The sequence below is a fragment of the Haliaeetus albicilla genome, chromosome 10 (assembly GCF_947461875.1).
Source record: "Haliaeetus albicilla chromosome 10, bHalAlb1.1, whole genome shotgun sequence".
In the NCBI taxonomy this organism is placed as follows: Eukaryota; Metazoa; Chordata; class Aves; order Accipitriformes; family Accipitridae; genus Haliaeetus; species Haliaeetus albicilla.
Window position 1 is genome coordinate 22,911,379 of NC_091492.1, and position 18,416 is coordinate 22,929,794.

The 18,416-nt window shown below is 45.1% G+C and overlaps 1 protein-coding gene across 3 annotated transcripts in view; it reads right to left on the reverse strand.

The window, feature by feature from the left end:
- PSKH1 (protein serine kinase H1) overlaps positions 1 to 18,026 on the reverse strand; it is a 40,488-nt gene extending 22,462 nt beyond the window's left edge. The window contains exons 1-3 of one of the 3 annotated variants that reach the window (XM_069793921.1): positions 17,956 to 18,026; positions 15,387 to 15,549; positions 13,211 to 14,242 (exon numbers count right to left, since the gene is read on the reverse strand). In XM_069793921.1, coding sequence (XP_069650022.1) covers positions 13,211 to 14,155 — 945 coding nt within the window. In that variant the 5' untranslated portion in view covers positions 14,156 to 14,242; positions 15,387 to 15,549; positions 17,956 to 18,026. Of the gene's footprint in view, positions 1 to 13,210; positions 14,243 to 15,386; positions 15,550 to 16,715; positions 17,312 to 17,341; positions 17,392 to 17,955 lie in introns of those variants that run through there. The other 2 variants (XM_069793920.1, XM_009926485.2) reach the window with 2 other exon arrangements.
- Positions 18,027 to 18,416: the final 390 nt, after the last annotated feature.

The following is an 18,416-nucleotide window of genomic DNA, read 5'->3' on the forward strand; positions in this document are numbered from 1 at the left end:
CACGGTCTTGTAGGAAACTCAACTCTTCTACCACATTCAGGGATGGAAATCCAAGGCAGCAGCAAAGTGTTATCAGTCCTCCTGCATCCTCAATGCAACGTAGCCCATTTACAAGCCAGTGTTTCAAGACTGCATACAAATGAGCTAGCACGGTCAAGCATAAACCATCCTCTCAATGACCAAGAGTAGTTTCTTGCAGATCACAGCTCTTGCCACTGAAGAATTAACAGATATTCTCACTCACTGAACCTTGGTCCTAAGCAAATGGGCGTGTAGCAGCATGTCTTGCCACTCAAAATATACCTCCACTAAGGTATCAGAAAAACAACATATCTGAGCCACAGGTAGAAAGCAAAGGATTAAATCAGCCAAAGGTAAAAGAAGAAACTGCCTAGTCTATTTTTAGGGAACTGGGAAGGAGTCAAAGACACCAATGCCAGTTGATAGTTCAAATCCTTTTGGTTAATAATGTATGTTCTGCACAGAGGCAGCTTAATATTCTTTTTCTACCCTACAAATGTCTCTTTATCCCTACAACCCTAATTCTGCAGAAATACTGTTCCACCATTAACGGGATTTTATAGGGCCCAGAGATGCAGGAATGAAAATATAATGTGTCAAATCACAGCATTATTGCAAGTCCTTTTCCCTCAGATGTGGCTCCTGCCTTCCTCCATCCTAACAATAATTATGTGCCATACACTGTGCACCACTTTCCCAAACCCAGTCATTCACCCAAAAATCTTAACCAAAATGCTCAGCTGCTGCCTTTCACCCTGCCTTGAACCCACAGGTGCTACTGGTATGGAGAGCAGCCCTAGGGACAAGGGGCTGTCAATGAAATTACCGGGAAAACCCACATTCCTCTCCTCCACAGAGATTTAACTCCCTGCTTGCTTTGTTTCTAGGGTCTTTGAGGCTTAGACAGAGTTTCCACCCTGGGTTCCTCTGCTTGACACACCAGAATAAATCCAAGCATTGCAGTGCAAACAAGCCACCACAGTAAAGCACGTGGTGTCTCCACCTCATTGTTTCAATAAATGCTTCCAGACACAGAAACTGCAAACTCAAACTAAGGGAAAGCCCAGCCAACTCACCTGCCACAAGGCACCGACTCAGAAAATTCACTGACTGATGACATGCATAATTCTGTGAAATATAAACTCTTAACAGGGTGTTGCAGACTGTAGCTGTATGGAAATGAAAGATGTATGCAGAGAAAGATCAGCCCTCTCCTCGCTTACCCTGCCCTGGAATTTGGAGTTATCTTCACAGCTGAGTTGCAACATGAGCTGAAGTACATAGTAAAAAGGCAAAAGGAATGATTTTGAGAAAGGTCCATGTGACACAATAATTCCACCGGAGGAAACAACCTTCAATAAAATCTCAAGAAGCAGCCAAAGTGAAGGGGAATTGATTTTTAAATGCATATATTGGTTTCAAAGACCTTTTACCAGAAAAGGTGTTTCTTCACCTGTAAATAAAGTGTTTTCCAATACAGCACGCCTAAAGTTTTGCAGAAGCGTGGTCACTGACACATGCAGGTGGTTGGAGGATTTTCCAGGTTTTAATTGAGCTTATCATGTTTTAGAGAGCCCAAGATGTCCACTCCTGCAGCAGGAGAGATCTGGACAAACACTTCAGCTCTCAGATGCCTACAGAGCAACACAAGTCCACCTATACTTGCACCCACTAAGCCAGCGCATTAAAAGAAAAGAAAGAGCAGAAGCTAAGAGAAGTACATTTATACATCTGGCCTCCGTGTTTTGTGGCAGGCTAGGAGAGGCACACTTTCATCCCGTTCAAGTGTGTCAGCTCTTCAAAGCAGAGCATAGTGCCCTTTTCAACAGAGAGCCATCTGCATCTCGCCAACACTCTTGTTGCTCTACTTAAAAATCACCATGTTCTCACAGCTGTATGAAATGCAAAAGCACATTCCTCTGTAAATTGATTTTTTTTTTTTCTTTTTCCAGGCAAAGGGCTCAGCAATTTATATAAAAAACAATTCTTCCTTACACAGAAAAAAAATTCTCTAATTTTTTATAAAAAAATGCATGCATTTCTCTAACTATAGGACTATTGTAAAACACTTCTACCATCTAATGTGGCTCACAGCAAAAAAACAGAGCAGCTACTGTAAATAAAAAACTCTTCCTTCCCCCAAGAAGGCTAAAATATGGTCCCAGAGACTTGTATGATCATGCAAATAAGTATAGCAGTTGTGGTTTAAAACCTTGCCTTCAGCTGCCCTGTCCCTGTTTTCCTTGTTATGCTATATTTCAACAGCTTGGGACACTCAAACTCCAGGGAGAAGACTGAAAAATCAGCCACCCTGCTGGTTTGAAACCTCTCCTCTCTTCTGGCACAAAGATCAGAGGCCAAGGTGACAACAGCATCTTGCAAAAGCCTCTAATGGGTCTAAACACTGGCAGGGGGCTGGAGTCCCTACGAGCAAGGGTTCCCCCTGCATCCGGACCCTCCCAGGCACTGAGCCAACAGAGAACTTCCAGAAGAATTAAGGTGGCTTTGCAAAGACCTCCTTTTAAAGCAAAGGGCAGCACAAGACACCTGCAAAGGTAATTCTTCAGTAAATGGGAGACACATACTATCTTTCCTGGTCTCTTGTAGATACATGACTTCATCTGTATTAAAAAAAAAAATTAGGACCAATGGGAATGTTAGAGGGCAGTGGTGCTTCTCTGCTCCTGGCAATTTATTAAATCTGCTTTGAATCTTTTCCAGAAGACATACTCTAGTCCAAACTCGAGGCAGCCAGGCTGCCTATTGCCCATCTTAAACAGGAGATGTACTAGGAGGAAATAACCAGAAGAGTTTTCCCCGTCAAGGCAGTTGCTACCCTATAACCAATTTAATTAGCATATAACATATTACACAAAGCTTTATGATACATAACAAAGCTATGGTTATGAACTGCAGGAAAAAACTTGGACAAATTTCTGGGGCAAACAAAGCATAAAATAGAAAATAAACCTAATACATTATAAAACACTTGATGTTTTTCTAAATTTTTTTTTTTCCCTGAAGTGGTTTACTTTTTGTCATCAAAACAACAAAAGGTGGATTTATTTAGTTTTTTAAATTACATAGGTATATGTAATTAATTCTAAGTACCAGAAGTGCAAACAGACAGGAGCCATTCCAGGACTGGCAGACAGTCAAGGATCACACCTGCTGCAGCATCAATGCAAAACTTACTGTTCTTTAAAAATCTACACCCAAAATTTGAGAATGTTTGTCCTATGCTGACTGAACTCTCCTGCAAAGTGATAGGGATTGTGGAGAGATGTTTTCTGTGATATGCAAGTATAATTTTTTCCTCTCCTACAGGAAATTAGTTTCTACACTAAAATACAAGTATGCAAGATAGAAAGTTGGGTTGTTTTTCTTTCCTGTGGATCTCTCCCACTACACATTTCCATCTGCAACTTTTAGGGGAAGGAGTTTACCAAGAATAATTGCTGTTTCTTTTTATTGCTTGTGCCTTTTTTAGAACAAGTTTGTCATTTGATAGAAAATCCGACCACAGTCCTCATAATACAATCACCGATGTGTCCCTTTGGAGAAGGACAGACGATTCAGTAACTGGTTCCCAACCAAGTCAGAAGCAGCTTGGGTTCAAGCTCTAACCCATTCTCTCTCAGAAAGCCGAATAAATGCATGAAATTTAATATTAAAAGTTGACAAGACTGTCATCTGTCTACTCCATTACGTGTCATGAGGGATTTGAGGGGTCACAAGCCCTCTGCAGTCTTTTAACCAGCCTCCACAATGAGAATAATTACAAGAATACTTTGGAAATGCTCTGCAGACATACCAACCAACATACTTGGGGTAAGAACTCATCCTGTAAGCATTCATCAGCTGGTTTGAAATTGCTTTTCATATTTTTATCTTGCTCTCTGCCAGGTAGCACCTAACAGCGCAGGCACACAGTTTGTTTGCTAATGCACTGCCACCACTCTTCATTCTTCCTGCTTCTGGTATCACCTGCAGGCAGGGAAAACTGTTTGGGGAGAAAGTGTTCTGCTTCTTTACTTATGTGGACCGAGTTAGTTATTATGGGAACACCATTCACGCTACTCCACTCATCTCCTACTAGGGTAACTTGTTTTTCATGTAATTAAGTGCACTCTTCCAGCCTGAATCTATCTATAGCAGTACCTGCAGAGTTTACTCAATACCTGCATTTAACTCCCAGCTTCCAACTCCAAGCTAGGATAGATGATTGTTAAGGTACTGAATGCTCAAGAAGAGAAATAGGAAACGCTATGCACATACAAATACCGCACATTAAGCCTCTCCTTTGGTTTGCTCTGAGGCCATCTGTGCTGCAAATTTCTTTTTAGCATTAAAACTTTTAGTACTTGCTTCTTGGTTGCCTTTGACCAAGATTTGGAGGAGTTGTTGATATGCAGGAAGGCAGAACTGCCATCCAGAAGAATCTCAGCTAGCTGGGATCTAACTGCATCTGCCAGTACTGTCAGGGCAGTTAGAGATGATGACACCACACCAGATGTCTCAGAGATGCTCAGTGGAAAAGCAAGCAGTGACTGTCAACCTGCAACCAGCTAAATTCTCACTGGATGGTAAGGAAAACCACATTTCCCATGAGGTCAGGGCAGCCCCAGGACAGAGCCCAGAGAGGTGGTCCATCTATATCCTTGTAAACTTTCAAGGCTTGAGTGAACAAGGTGCTAAGCAACCTCATCTAGCTTTAAATTTAGCCCTGCTCTGAATACGGGTTTGGACCAGAGTCTTGCTGAGGTCACTTTGTGCCTAAATCTTCCCATAATTTTAAGTTTAGTGGTATGCATTGCAACACTGTACTGCAGCAAGCCAGAGCAACTGTTTGTTGATGCAGTCTGGACTGGCACTTGCCAGTCTGCTGCAAAATAAAAAGCAGAACCAATTCATGAATGCCATCAATTTCTTCATAAAAGTTATCACAAATAATGGCATATAGATTTAGAAATAGGTGCTTTATTTGACATAACCTCAACAGGTGCCATTGCTACAAAAAGTATTATAAAATTGCTACTTACATTATTTTTATGTGCATCTTAGTTATTTTTCCATATTATGACCCGTGTAACCCACGTATATGAACAAGTCTCCAGTCTTGCTGGTTATCCTAGGAAGCTGCTATCTGTGCCAGGGACAGTCTAACAGACCACAGCACTCCCTTTCAGCATTACGATCTTTGCTAACAAACAGCCACAGACCAGGTGAACCTAGGTTGCAAAGGAGCCTAGGTAGAAAGCACAGGTAACCCAAATAAAGAGATGGAGAAGAAATCTGGGTGGATGTGGCCAAGGAAACATGCTATGCAAGAAATGTGCAGCAGAGATCTGTGTGTGTGAGAACAGAGCAAGAGCGTACTTATCAAGTCAGAAGAAAGGGATGCTGCAAAGGTTCAGACTTAAAATGAGAGCCTGGCTGAAGGGTTTGCTGTTTAGATAGAGAGAAAAGGCCAGTTTTTAAATGAAGAATGAGCAAGCCTTAAAAATTAGACTTTGGTGAAGACCCGCAAGAATCCTCAGTTTGAAGGGGACATGTTTCTAAACATGCCTTCACGTGAAAGGCACTCATGTTCCTGAAACTACAGAAGGGTTTATATTCCATGTGAAATCAGTGGGGAAAGGCACCACACACTCACGGGACTAAAAAGAACCACTTAAACACTTAGACACAGGGCTATAGCAGCCATCCCAAAAATTGCCGTCACCTTTGCACATCTGACAGTAGAAGCAACAAGGAAGACAGCATCTTAGGATGTTGTTGGGAGGGCAAAGAAATTAAGTAAGCAGAACTCTAAACAGCAACACTAGCAAGCGGAGCTATCAAAGAATGAAGCGATCGTATTAAGGGCACCAGGGAGCAAGCCAGCCAGGCAGGACGACTAGATAGGTTCTGTGTTCATGCTTCAAATCTGAATGAGTCACAAGCAGAACGCAATTCACACCACATTTTCCTTTATAGATGTATAATGTCAAGACTCATTTCTCCCAAGGGGAAAAAAAACCCCAAACATTTCTGCAGGAGAAGGGGGAGTTAAACTAATTTTCTCATCTGCAAAATGCACTTTTTATTACCACTTCATCTGTATATGTTGCCTGCTTTTTCACCTACCCACAGAGGAACTCCAGCACCAGGTCATAATTAAAGAGTTCAAGAACATTTCCATTTAAAAGGAAATGTTTACCCTCCTCACTTTTTACATGTCTAACCTTTCCAAAGGAGTATTATACAGCAAGCAAAATTAGCCCATGGGAGTTGATAAGCCTTGGGATTGATTTTCGATTCTCAAACTCAGCTGAAATAATGCTGCGTCCAAACCACAAGTCAAAACCACATGAGACATGCAGTACCTGCTCCATCAATGTCCGATGGGACCGCTGAACACCCCCAGCACATAGGCAGGTGTCCCAAATGCTGCACCCACAACCTCGGAGCACTATTTGCTCTGCAGGCTGCCTATTACTTGGTTCAGTAACTCTTGGGAGTGGATGAAGCCCCCAGCTGAGGAATGAAATGAGAGAAGGAAAGACTAGCACCTCTAACAGGACTGAAGGTTATGGGATCAAAGATCTAGCCAGTCCAGTATGGTGCCTCCAACATCAGCCGACAGCAGATACAGAGGGAGAGCCCAAGAAAACAGTCCCTCCGTTGCAATTAACACCCCCCGCCATGCTCTCAACCCTCAAAAATTTGTGTCTTAGGGACCTCTTTGTCCATACTTGAGACTTTTTAGTGTCACTCTCTCCATCGATTTGTCTTCCATGAATTTGTCCAGTTGCTCTTTGAACTCAGGCAAACTTCTACGGTCCACAGCCCTCGTTTTCACCATCTGAAGAACTTGGTATCATCAGTGACTGTGCAGCTTCGTTAGCAAACTTTGTCCTGATCACTTCTGGGCAGAAGGAAACAGATCCTTCAAACTTCACTGGTTTTTTCCTTCCCCGTGGAACTGACCACATATTTTAACTTTATGCTCATCTTCAGCGGATTGCTGATCCATGGAAAGGCCGCTATCGCATTACAGCTGCAAAGTTCCCTCAAGAGCCTTTGGCGAGGAACTTTTATTAAACACCACTGGCAAATTTAAGCAAGCCACACAAAACCAGATCATCTCTCTGCATGGCTGCTAAGTCCCTTGCAGAGCTCCTACAGACTTGCATGCACAGCTTCCTTTATATATCAAACATGTCTCTCCTTACATCACATTTATCAATGTATCCACTAGCACCGTTATTTAGAACAAGTTTTTTGATTTTAAACTGATTAAGAAATGTTCCCACACCAGCACACACCAATCTCACCCATGGTGAACATACCACAAAAAGCTGATTCTGTTTTATGAATAGGAAAACAGACTACATGGGGAAATTATTTGCCCAGATCAGATATCAAAACCAGAACAATCCATACACCCTAGCTCAGTTTCCCAATTTAATCGTAACATATATTATCTTCCACTTCTTCCAGCAAGTTTTCCAGGTGTGTAAAGCAACATAAAAGTATCAGCATTCAACAGAGGGACAAGCTTTGAAATAGAACCAGGGCAAGCCTGTCCTAGCAAGATAACGGTGGTCCAATGTTCATTTCTGCACTTTCAAAGTCAAAGGAAACTGTGAATGGAATTCCAGCTTTATTCCTCAGACAAATTTTTAAGCTATAAAGAGATCCCCAGAAATCAGTTTTATCCCCAAGATTTCAATTAAAATATTACCAAATCTTTTTAGTGAGTTCTAACAAAACAAGTGAAAGAGAATGACTTTGTAGCAGGCTACATCAAATGCAGTCTCAATAGTCCATGTAGCCCACCTAACCCTTACTCAGAGATCCTCAGAAAAAAAGCATGCCAAGTTACAAAGCCAGCTTTTCTTCATTCCTCACCCTACCCATTACTCCAAGCAGCTCGGAAAGTACAGAAGGAGATACAAGAGATAATCAGAGCAGTGATGTCAGCAGTACCTGAATAAGCTATTATGGGAGACCTCTCCTATTGATCTGCTAATAGCCTCTTCAAACAGACCTCACACTCCAGGAACAGGAGAGCTGTGGTAAGAGGGTCCCAGTCAGAAAGCAATTACATTAGCTGGACATGAGCTCACTTGTTTTTCAAGAAGATGGAGCTAATTCTCAGGTCAGCATGCATCTTTGCTTTTGTTCCTCTCTCAGTACAGCTTTGTCCTCTCTGACCAGGTTTTGAGGGCAGACCTTTCAAAAAGTGGGACTTGGCACTGATTTTCAGCAAACTCACGGGTACTGCTGCTGTATGACATGGTATGCAATACAGTTCGGAAGATGGCTCCCTCCTCCTCTACTGGAACTTGTCTGAGCTGCACAGCTCTGGGCACTTTACTTCGCAGCCTTCTTTTAACATTTCCTCTTCCATTTCACATCATCAAAGTTCATATTACAGAGAACAAAAGCAGCCATTCCCATGAAAACTCTGCTTCCGCATCTATCCATGACAGACACTTTCTGCATCAGTCGAGTATTCTGCCCATTCTTGTTCCAAATAAATCAGAATTTATGGCTCCTGCCATTTCCATTAGTCTGACAAACTTATCAATCTGACATCTTCCCACTTCTTCCAGTGTAACACAAAAAAGGAGAGCAATTTTTTGTGAACATCAGAAGTTTGGAAGCATTTAAAAGTTCAGAAGATGGCCTTAAGAAAGCTGGCAAAGTTGTGGGAAACATGCCAGGCACCTCTAAATCTCTGGTTCACTTTGTTTTCACCTAGAATTTATTCGCAACGTGGACAGACTGTTACTGCATCTCCTGCCAATACCTGGCTACAGTCAAACATGCCTGCAATTTAGGGGCATAGGCTTAATTACATGGGTAAATCAAAGCATCCATTTTCCCTGGCTCTAGAAGAACAGAAAGCATCTGGGCAAAAGATACAGGCTACTGGCTGACACATATTTGCTTTCCAAGCAGTAAAACATCTACAGCTTTCCAAAATAACCACTCATGTCACACACAGTATCTGTAACAGCCTCCTAAAGTATGTAATTTGCACTGGGATGACAAGTAAAATGCTTCAGGCTTGTGCACTGACACTTTCAAAATATATAGTCTAATGCTTTCTCTGTGGCACATGCTACCTTTGTGTATACAACCTACAAGCATCCAGCGGCCCTAGTTGCAATGAATTCATAGAATTTCTCAAAATAATTCATTTCTGGCACAAGGACCAAAGATCATCAAATTGAATTACCCCAGGGAATGCCCAAAACAGTTACTCTCTATTCACTCTCCCTGTTCTGCCTATGGCTGTACCAAGTTTGGTCAGAGGTCCCTCTCAAACATTTATTTTTCTGGAGGAAGGGCCCTAGTCTGTTTACTTGTTCTTCAAATGGAAGCCAGCCCATACCTTTGATTATTCATGGTGCCCTTCTTCATCTGCTTTTCAATTCTGTACTTTTTTCCAGCAGAAGCAGAACTGCACTCAATATTCAAGTGCAGGTGCATGACAGACATGGCATAGCAAGGACACCTGCAATAGTAGCACTAATTCCTAAGATCAATTGGCTTTTGATCATGAGTATCAAGATGATATTTAGAAGTGTTTAACTTCAAATTGTTTCTTCTGAAGAGCAAGAAGCACCTTCAGGGCCTACCATCATTTACAGAAAAGTCAAACTGCCCATCTTCCCATAGGACCAGTTCAAGTTTGTCTACACCAAACATCAGCCAATTTCATGCAGTCTCCCACTACTTCCTCAGCTTTGTTTTTAACCTCAACAGCACCACTTGTTGGATGTCAAACCTGTATCCCACCACTTGCTTCTAAGACTCCAGAATTACCACATTTCACAATAACGGGCAGAACCTGTCGTGGATAGCATGCTAAACTTAATTAAAAAATCTGCAAAAAGGTAAAAACAGCAAGTGACAAAGTTGAATGACAGTCACAAAATTCAATGTCACTAAACACAAGCCCTCACACTGAGGGGTGGAGACATTAGAGGGAATGCATCAAATTATGTAGACACGATGACCTCCCTGAATCAGCCATTAACACTCAGGAAACCTCTTGGGAGTCACAGCAGACCACTCTTTACATCATCAGCCAAATACTCAGAGGTGTCAAAGACACAGTATCAGAAACCCTATGGGAAGAAGTAGTGAACAACCAGAGAGACCTTTCTACACCACAACACAAAGCCACGGTGCTCACGTATCGCCCCATCCTAAAGATTACAAGTAGCCTAGAGGAGGGTAACAGCAAAAAACCAGATATATATGGAATATATTCCATAGGAGGCACTAAACACAGATGGATCTTCAGCCTCAAAAAAAGCAGGAATCTAAAGCAGTATAAATATAACTGACAAGTGGACATGGAAAAGTTACTCACTAGTTTCTCAAGTAATGGGGATTAAGGAGATGTATGTAGAAAAATAGCAGTTAAACGAGCAGAGGCAAATAAAAACTAAGAGAAGGGAACACCTTTTCCATGTGTTTTTTAAATAAACTATGGAACTCATTATCACAGAATGTTACAGAGGTTAAAAAAAAAAAAAAGCAGATCCCCAAAGGGAAAAAGCAAATTCAGAGTCAATGGCCTCACTGGCCTTCTGACACCTTGAGGCACAGGGCCAACACAGAACTAGGGAAGCAAAATAAAAGGGAGAACTTACACACACACAAAAAAAAAAAAAAAACAAACCCACCATGCTGCTTCTTCAAAATAAAAGAACTGGAAGGAGAGAAGAAAAACTAATGGCCAAGATGAACACAATGGAGTGAGCTAAAAAGGACCAAACCTGAGTTTGGCCAAGTAATCTAGAAAGCTTTGAACTCTGCTGTCTAAACCAGGCTGAACCAAACCAGCACCTACTGACTGCTTGAACGGGAGGTGCATGCACTTGAAATGCCTTTGTGAAAGACTGAAAGAGTTAACATCTCAAACACTGCAGTGGGGCAAGTTCTGCTTAACGACTAACAAACTGAAGCCCCACATGCGCAAGCCCACCGGAACCGGACCCCTCAGCTGACTGAACCAATGCTGGACCCAGGACCAGGGAAATCTTTCTCTTCTCTCTCTCTTTCCCTTTTCCTTTTCCATAATCCCTACACCTCATCCCTTTAAACATAAACTGTTGACCAAGTCTGGGACTAAGAGCCATTCCAGCTGCCTCTAGGCTCCTCTCTGAGAAGGAGTCTAGAAAGGAAGGGGTTCTGTTCTGAACCTCGTGACTCAACGGGAGAGCTCTCCTTTTTTTCTTCCCTGAAGTGATTCCCAGGTAAGCAAGGCCTGTAGTATATGCTTGGTGATGCATGGTTAGCACATGTTACAATGCCAATTTTTGTTGCGAGCATACCAATTTTTGTGGTGAGCATGCCAATTCTTGTTGAGAGCGAATAAAAGTGGAGTATTGTGAGTTAAAGGATCCCTGGTGTCGTTCCACCTTAATTGTGACCTGGGAATCAGCAAACCTGAGTCGTCGTCCTGAGAAATTGGGACATGACAGCCTTCTGCTATGCAACAAACATCAGTGAACTGGCCTTTTGACATGAGAAAAAACACTTCTAACATATCTACTACCACTGGTTATAAGCTAACGAGGACTTTCCCTTTCAGTGTGACTCTGCACACGTTAACATGCGGCTGGTAATTAATCTATTTCTGCATTAGGATAACCAGACTGCATTCTTAAAACTCTACAGCTGGTTAACAAATCATATTAACATGGCAAATTAACAAAAGAAACAAAGGCTGCCAAAGTCAGCTGAAGCTTGGAGTTCAAGGAAGAAGGTGATAGAATACTTTTGACAAGAAACTAATCAGTTTCTGAAGGAAGTAATACACGAGGCCCAGAAGGTGCCAAATTTGGGGGTTTATGATTCCTCACTTTTGTGCCTCCTCTGCATATCAGGACTTTCTGAGGAGTGCTCACAGGAAGAATTCACAAGATTCACAAAGGTGTCAAATCTGGGCTCTCCTCAGTGGCTTCCTATGCAAATGCCAATATTCCTCAGTTTCATTTAACTTGGATATTCCAACTTTTAACACAAGCTGGCCTGACAGCTTTAAAGTATAAAAGACTTACTGACACCTCTGAATGTCCTTCAGAGAGTGATTTATTATTTTTAAACACAATCCTAAAGCAGCTTAATGTGTTTAAAAACTTAAAATGTTAAGAGTCCTTCCATCCATCATTAAAATGCCAACACACCTGTCACACCTAAAAATTTGAGAACAATCATTAATTTATTCAGGTTTTTTGACAGTTACTTTACCATGAGTTCAGAATCATAAACTTAGCTGCTCATTAATACCTTCCCAGTGGGCTTTATCTCACAAAGTCATGGCGTTCAGTGAGGGATGTAGGCAGAAATGCAACTTGCAAATTTGGATACCCCCACTTTCTATAAGTGTGTTTCTTAGTGAGGGTATGCCTACACTTGGCAATTGTGCTGGTAAGGCAGCTGGCTGGTAACTGAGATCTCCCACCAGGACCAGAAGCAAGTCAGCAGGAGCTGTGTCAGCCTGGCACCCAGCCATTCTGCAGAGTGATGGGACTCTGGGAGGGTCAGGGCACCCATCTTCTGCCTAAAATCTAACCCCCAAGCTTCCTCTTTTCGTAGTTATCTAAGAAAACTACCCTTTAATCCTCTACTTTGTCACATACTAAGCTCAGGAGACAATGCAGACCAATTTCAGAAATGCTCACATCTCCAGATAGATTTAAGAAGCACGTGCCCCTCTGTCTGCCATTATCTTACCTTCCAGCAAAGGTATTTTTCAGATTACACTTGGATTTGTATCAGAGATCAGACTAGGTATGTACATTTCAAACACTAACCCTGGCACAAGTTTCAACAGTGAAGCATCAAACAGCAGCTTACCACAGCTAAGGTCTCCCCAGCTAGAAACCCATAAGCATCCCAGTTCTGTCAATCCCTCCAGTTCTGCTCTACAGGAAGAGATCTCCTCTTTCTCTAGATACACAGTTTTTCAAAGGAGCTCACTATGCTGCACTGGGAGCAGTTTTGGAAAGCAGACAGAAAACAGGAAAGGATTTTAAAAGCTAGAATCACAGATTTTTTTTTAACCCTGGTCATGTTATCACCCTGCACACGACAGCCAGCTTCTCATCATCACGAAGAGCCACCTACGGAGAGCTTCTTGTTTGACTTCCCCACACCATAACCTCAGCACACTCACCTCGCCTGAGTAACTGTATTTTCCTTTCAGGATCTGCCGATATAAGCGCGTGCGGTTGTCATCTTCAAAGGGCATAGTGCCGCTCAGGAGAATGTACGAGATAACACCCAGTGCCCACATGTCCACAGAGTTCGTGTACGGCTTCCTGACCAGGATCTCGGGAGCAATGTACTCTGGGGTCCCACACGTGGTTTTCATCAGGCAGTCATCTCCCTTCTTCCGAGCACTTGCCAGTCCAAAGTCCGTTATCATGATTTTGGAATCTGTTCCTGGATGGTAGTACAGCAGATTCTCTGGTTTTAAGTCCCGGTGTGTGATACCCAGCGTATGCAAGTACTTCACACCATCTAACACCATCTGCAGCACACGCGTAGCATCTCTCTCGGTGAAGGAACCTTTAGCAATGATTCGATCAAACAGTTCTCCTCCGGTCGCCAATTCCATCACCATGTACACACGGTCCTGGGTCTCAAACACCTCAATAAGCTGGATGATATTGGTGTGCCGAACCCGCCGTAGCACACTAAGCTCCGACTCACACACTTCCCTTCCCTCACGGTATTTGGTCTCTATCATCTTGATTGCATAGGGCTGCTTGGTAGCCTTGTGTTCCACCCGTACAACACGGCTAAAACTCCCTCTCCCAATCAGGGCTTTAATGTCATACTTGGCTGTCACTCTGGGGTCAAATTTGGCACGGTATTTAGCCACTTTGTTCTTGCGGGGTTCGGGCTGGTCCACATGGGCAGGGAGGTGGTTCCCAGGATATGGACTAGTGTGACGCGGAGGTGAGGGAGAGCCAGCTTTGATGACAGTCCCACAGTCATCTTTGATGAAATGCTTGTATATGTCACTGTGGCCTGTGTAAGGTTCGACTTTTTTAACCAGGTCTAGCTGCACATCTTTGGGGGGCTCGGGAAGCACTTTGCTTGTCCCACAGCCCATCACTGAATGGTGTTAATTCTCTATCAAGGCATTTTCCCGGGGCAGCATCAGCAGCAACCACATCCAGGGCAATGCCCACATTTGAACCTTAGGAAATAATGAGAAGAAACAGAGAGACAGGAATCAGCGTAGCAAAGGTTCAAACAGGAAAAAAAATACAAGTGGTTCACGTCTCAATGGAGCCATGCTACCACAAACTAAGAGTGTGGGATCTTCACTGTACTATACTACAGAGCATGCACAGCGTTTCGTTGCTTTCATCACAAGCTAGTGAAGATAGTGCCTATAAAAACACAGTCATGGTCAGAACAGAAGTCTGTGGAAATCACACGGTATCTCTTTATTGAACATAGTTTGTTTAATGCTCCCAGCTGAGCACTGAATCACAGAGTTGCAGAATGGCTGAGGTTGGAAGGAACCTCTGGAGGTCACCTCGTCCAGCCCCAATTGCTTAATAAAAAATCAAATTAAGGAAAGAGACGAGCACTTTCCTTAATTTTGTTTAATCTGCTCAACTTTGTAAGGCAGCAGCCACTCCAAATCTTATAGTTTTGAAATTTCTCACTAGAAACTCCACAAAGTATCTCAGCAACTTGTTCACTTAACAAATCTTCCTAAGATTTTCTTTATATTGAAGTTGTACCGGTGTCTTAAACCTCTCACTACTTTGCTCCTGGGGATCAATTAAACTGTGCAGGAGGCAGGGAATACCTTACTGGTTTTAGGATGCATTTTACCAATTAACTCACTGCATCCCCTGCAAAAAGGCAGGCCTTACTTAACCAGAGCAGCTTCTAGCTAGCAATTCCCTCACCCTCCAAACCTTAAGAAATCAAGGTGGGCTTTGGCGTATTTTAACATCCTCACCCAGCTTTGCTTTCTCTTGCATCTTCAGGTACCAAGTGGCACTTCTGGTTTTTCATATGGAGCTTGGTGTAGGCAGTGGAAGTGGTATTTCTACCAGCTTTTCCAGACTAGAGCAAAAGGAGGTCTTGCTCATCATACTGTACACCAGCAGAACCAAATCAGCGGTACTTCAGCAAGCCTTTAGGGGCTGATTAAAACAGCATGACTGGCTAGGAGATGGAGACACTGCCTGTATGTGCTCTGGCAGTTAGCCAACAGTTTTAAATTTCTACTCTTTGGCTCAGAGCCCATCAATACAGTGCCTGAGCCTTCACAGGCAGCTACAGAAAAGCTGTTAGCTTTGAAATGTAATTGTACGCCTTACCATCACCAAGCGTATCTTCACTCATTCACCACCTCTCCAAGCAACCATTCAGCATGAACAGCAGAAAGGGAACCCCAGCTGGTCTTCCATCAGGAGAATTACGTGGAGAAACAACACAGATTTTAGAGAGACACCCAGAAGAAGTTTAGACTCTACATCTAATCTGGAAAGAAAACAAGGCTTTAGTTAAGACTCAATTTTAAATCAGACATCATCAAAGTAACTTCTCATGGAATACCTCCTGGCAGTAGCACAAAGTTAAGCACACCAACCATGCATAAACATGACTATACTAAGGTGCAAGCAGTAGAAATAAAAAACAACTTCATAGAAACCTTAACCGACTTTCACCAAGGGCTATCTTGTAACTGGATGTTCATTCAGATTAAAGTACCGTGACAAAAAGCAAGTAAAATACTATAGCTAGTCCTGAATAATGCCTCTCGTGGAGAGTTTTTCCCAGCATTATTCTTCCTTTACACATATTAAGTTCACAGAGAAATGGCATGAGAGCACCTGCAAACAGAGTAATTCCACACGCTGAGAAGCACTTGTGTAAAATGTCCCACCCATAAACAAAACCAATGAGAAGGATCAAACACTTGAAAACATCGTATATAAATCCGCTATTAACTGAGATCAGGCATGAACCACCAGTATGTCAGTGGCTCTTCCCCGTACGTGTAAGGGTCTCAGTGAAGCCTATAGAACCCCAGAGCTGCATGCCACAGCCAGCAACAAAATGCTTAGCCCCATGTCAGAGCAGATGGCAACGCTCCTGTGTAATAATCACCGACAGTTTGGGAGAAGGAACTAACATGTTAGAGAAACAAGGCATTACAAGGCCCCTCTGAGCAGGAAATCACATACTCTGCAGGTGCCAAACTATTTGAGAGAGGACAGAACACCTGAGCTGGGGTTATAAGTAACGAGGAGGAACGCGGGGTTTATGCTTCAGTATCTACCCACTTCTCTCCTTGGACAACCCACGTGTTACATCCTGCAGCTCAGCAGGGCAACACCTCAGCTCTTGCTGATTCAGAAGCTCCTCCACCTCTCCAAAAATAATCAGGGCCTGAATGGTTTAATACCTGAGGGTTTCCCTGTGGATAAGGGGTGTCAGCCACCCAAATAACCCACCTGAGGCCTAGCAGGCCTTCCACCACCAATTAATTATCTCACAACTTGAAGCTATTTAATTTCATTTTTCTATGAGGTACCAGTAAGGAAATTTGAAGATACTAGCTGTTAACTGCATTAAGAAATGCTCACACACAGCAACCTTCAAATCACACCTATGCCAACACAGCATGTCTGAAAGCACCTTACCTTTAGTTTTACTAATAACTCTCAAACGTGCCTCTTACTGCCTGACACAAATCTGGTATTACCAGTCACCTGGCTGGCAGTGTAAGCCTTTAGTGGGTTTCTGTGTGGAAACCCAGGGCTGGGCTGCTGCAGCACTGCAGGCAGCTGTGCCAGAGCCGGTGGCAGGCCAGAATCGGTCGAACCAACCAGCATTTCCAAAACTCGGGTTGTTTTTCATCGCTCAGCCCCAACTAGGCCGTTTTTTCCCCATCCTTTCCGGGGAGGGGACCCAAGGCTGGGCCGGGCCGGTGCCGGCAGCTGGTCCCGCGGCAGGCTCAGCTCCAGGCCTGGGAAGCACCGCGCCCGTCCCGGTGAGGGGACGCTCCGGGAGGCCGTCAGGGCTCCCTCCCCGGCCCGCCCGTACCCGCAGCCCAGCGCTCCGGGCAGGGGCAGGGCTGAGGGGCCGGGGCCCGCCGCGCCCGCGCCTCCCGGGCCGCACCGCTGCCGCGCCACGGGGCCGAGCCGCCAGCGCCCCGGCAGGGAGGAGAAGGGAGGGGCGGCCGGGGCCGGAGCCAGAGCTGCCGAGCCGGGCCGGGCGGAGCGGAACGGAGCGGGCGGTCCCGGGCAGCGGCCGCTCCCACACTCACCTCGGCCCGCTCCGGCCCGCGGTTCGGCGCCGCCTCCTGACGTCATCCCCGAGCGCCGGGGACGCCCGAAGGGGCGGGGACACGGCGCCCGTCGATTGGCGGAGGAGGCGGCGGCGGGCGGGGCCCCGGCGGGGAGGGGGGGAAGGAGCGCTGTTCCGCCGTCCTGCGCTCTACCGCCCCCTGCCGGGGCCGCCGGGAACACACCCCCCGCCCCCCCGCCTCCGGACCCCCCTCAGTCCCACGGGGCCCGGGACCCCCCTCAGCTCTATGGGCCCCAGCAGCCCCACAGGCTCCGGGACCCTCTTCGGCCCCACAGGGCCCTGGGACCCCCTCAGCCCCACGGACTCCAGGACCTCCCCTCACCCCACAGGGCCCTGGGACCCCCTCAGCCCCACGGTCCCAAGGACCACCCCCCCCAGCCCCATGAGCTGCAGCACCCTGCTTGGCCCCACAAGGCCTGGGCCCCCTCTGAGCACCGTGGGTCCCAGGCCCCCCCCAGCCCCACGGGCGAAGCAGGAGGCCCCCTGGACAGGCATGGTGTTCCCGCTCCCCACACTCCTGCCTCTGAGGGGCGGCCATGGTGACCCGCTGCCTGAGGAAGGATGGCTCCTCACCTCCTTTTGGGAGCCAAACCCAGCCCAAAGGGATCCCCAGCAGCGCCTGGGAGAGCTGCTCCCACCGAGGGCTCCCTGCTGGGCTGCGGAGCTCTGGAAAAACACTCCCTTTGCAAGAAAACCGCCCGGAAGCGTCGGTCCCTTTTCCTTGGCAGGGAAAACCAGGTCCCTGTGGGCTAGCTCTTGTGCACAACAGAATAACGAGGCACATTCCTTCCTCCTTTCTCTTGCCCAGCTACTAAGTGCCACAAAACCCACAAAGCTTGCTTGGTAACTGCTGGTGGACTTTCTTCCTAATACCCTTTCCCCTTCCTTAAACCAAACACTCCACGTTTCAGCCCTAGATGACCTGAAAGTAGCAGGGCGCGGGATGACACCTTCTTGCAGAGATGCTGACAGCACTTCTTGCTCTGGGGAAGGTACCGTCAGGCTTGTTTTCTAGGCTGCTGTCGCGTCATTCC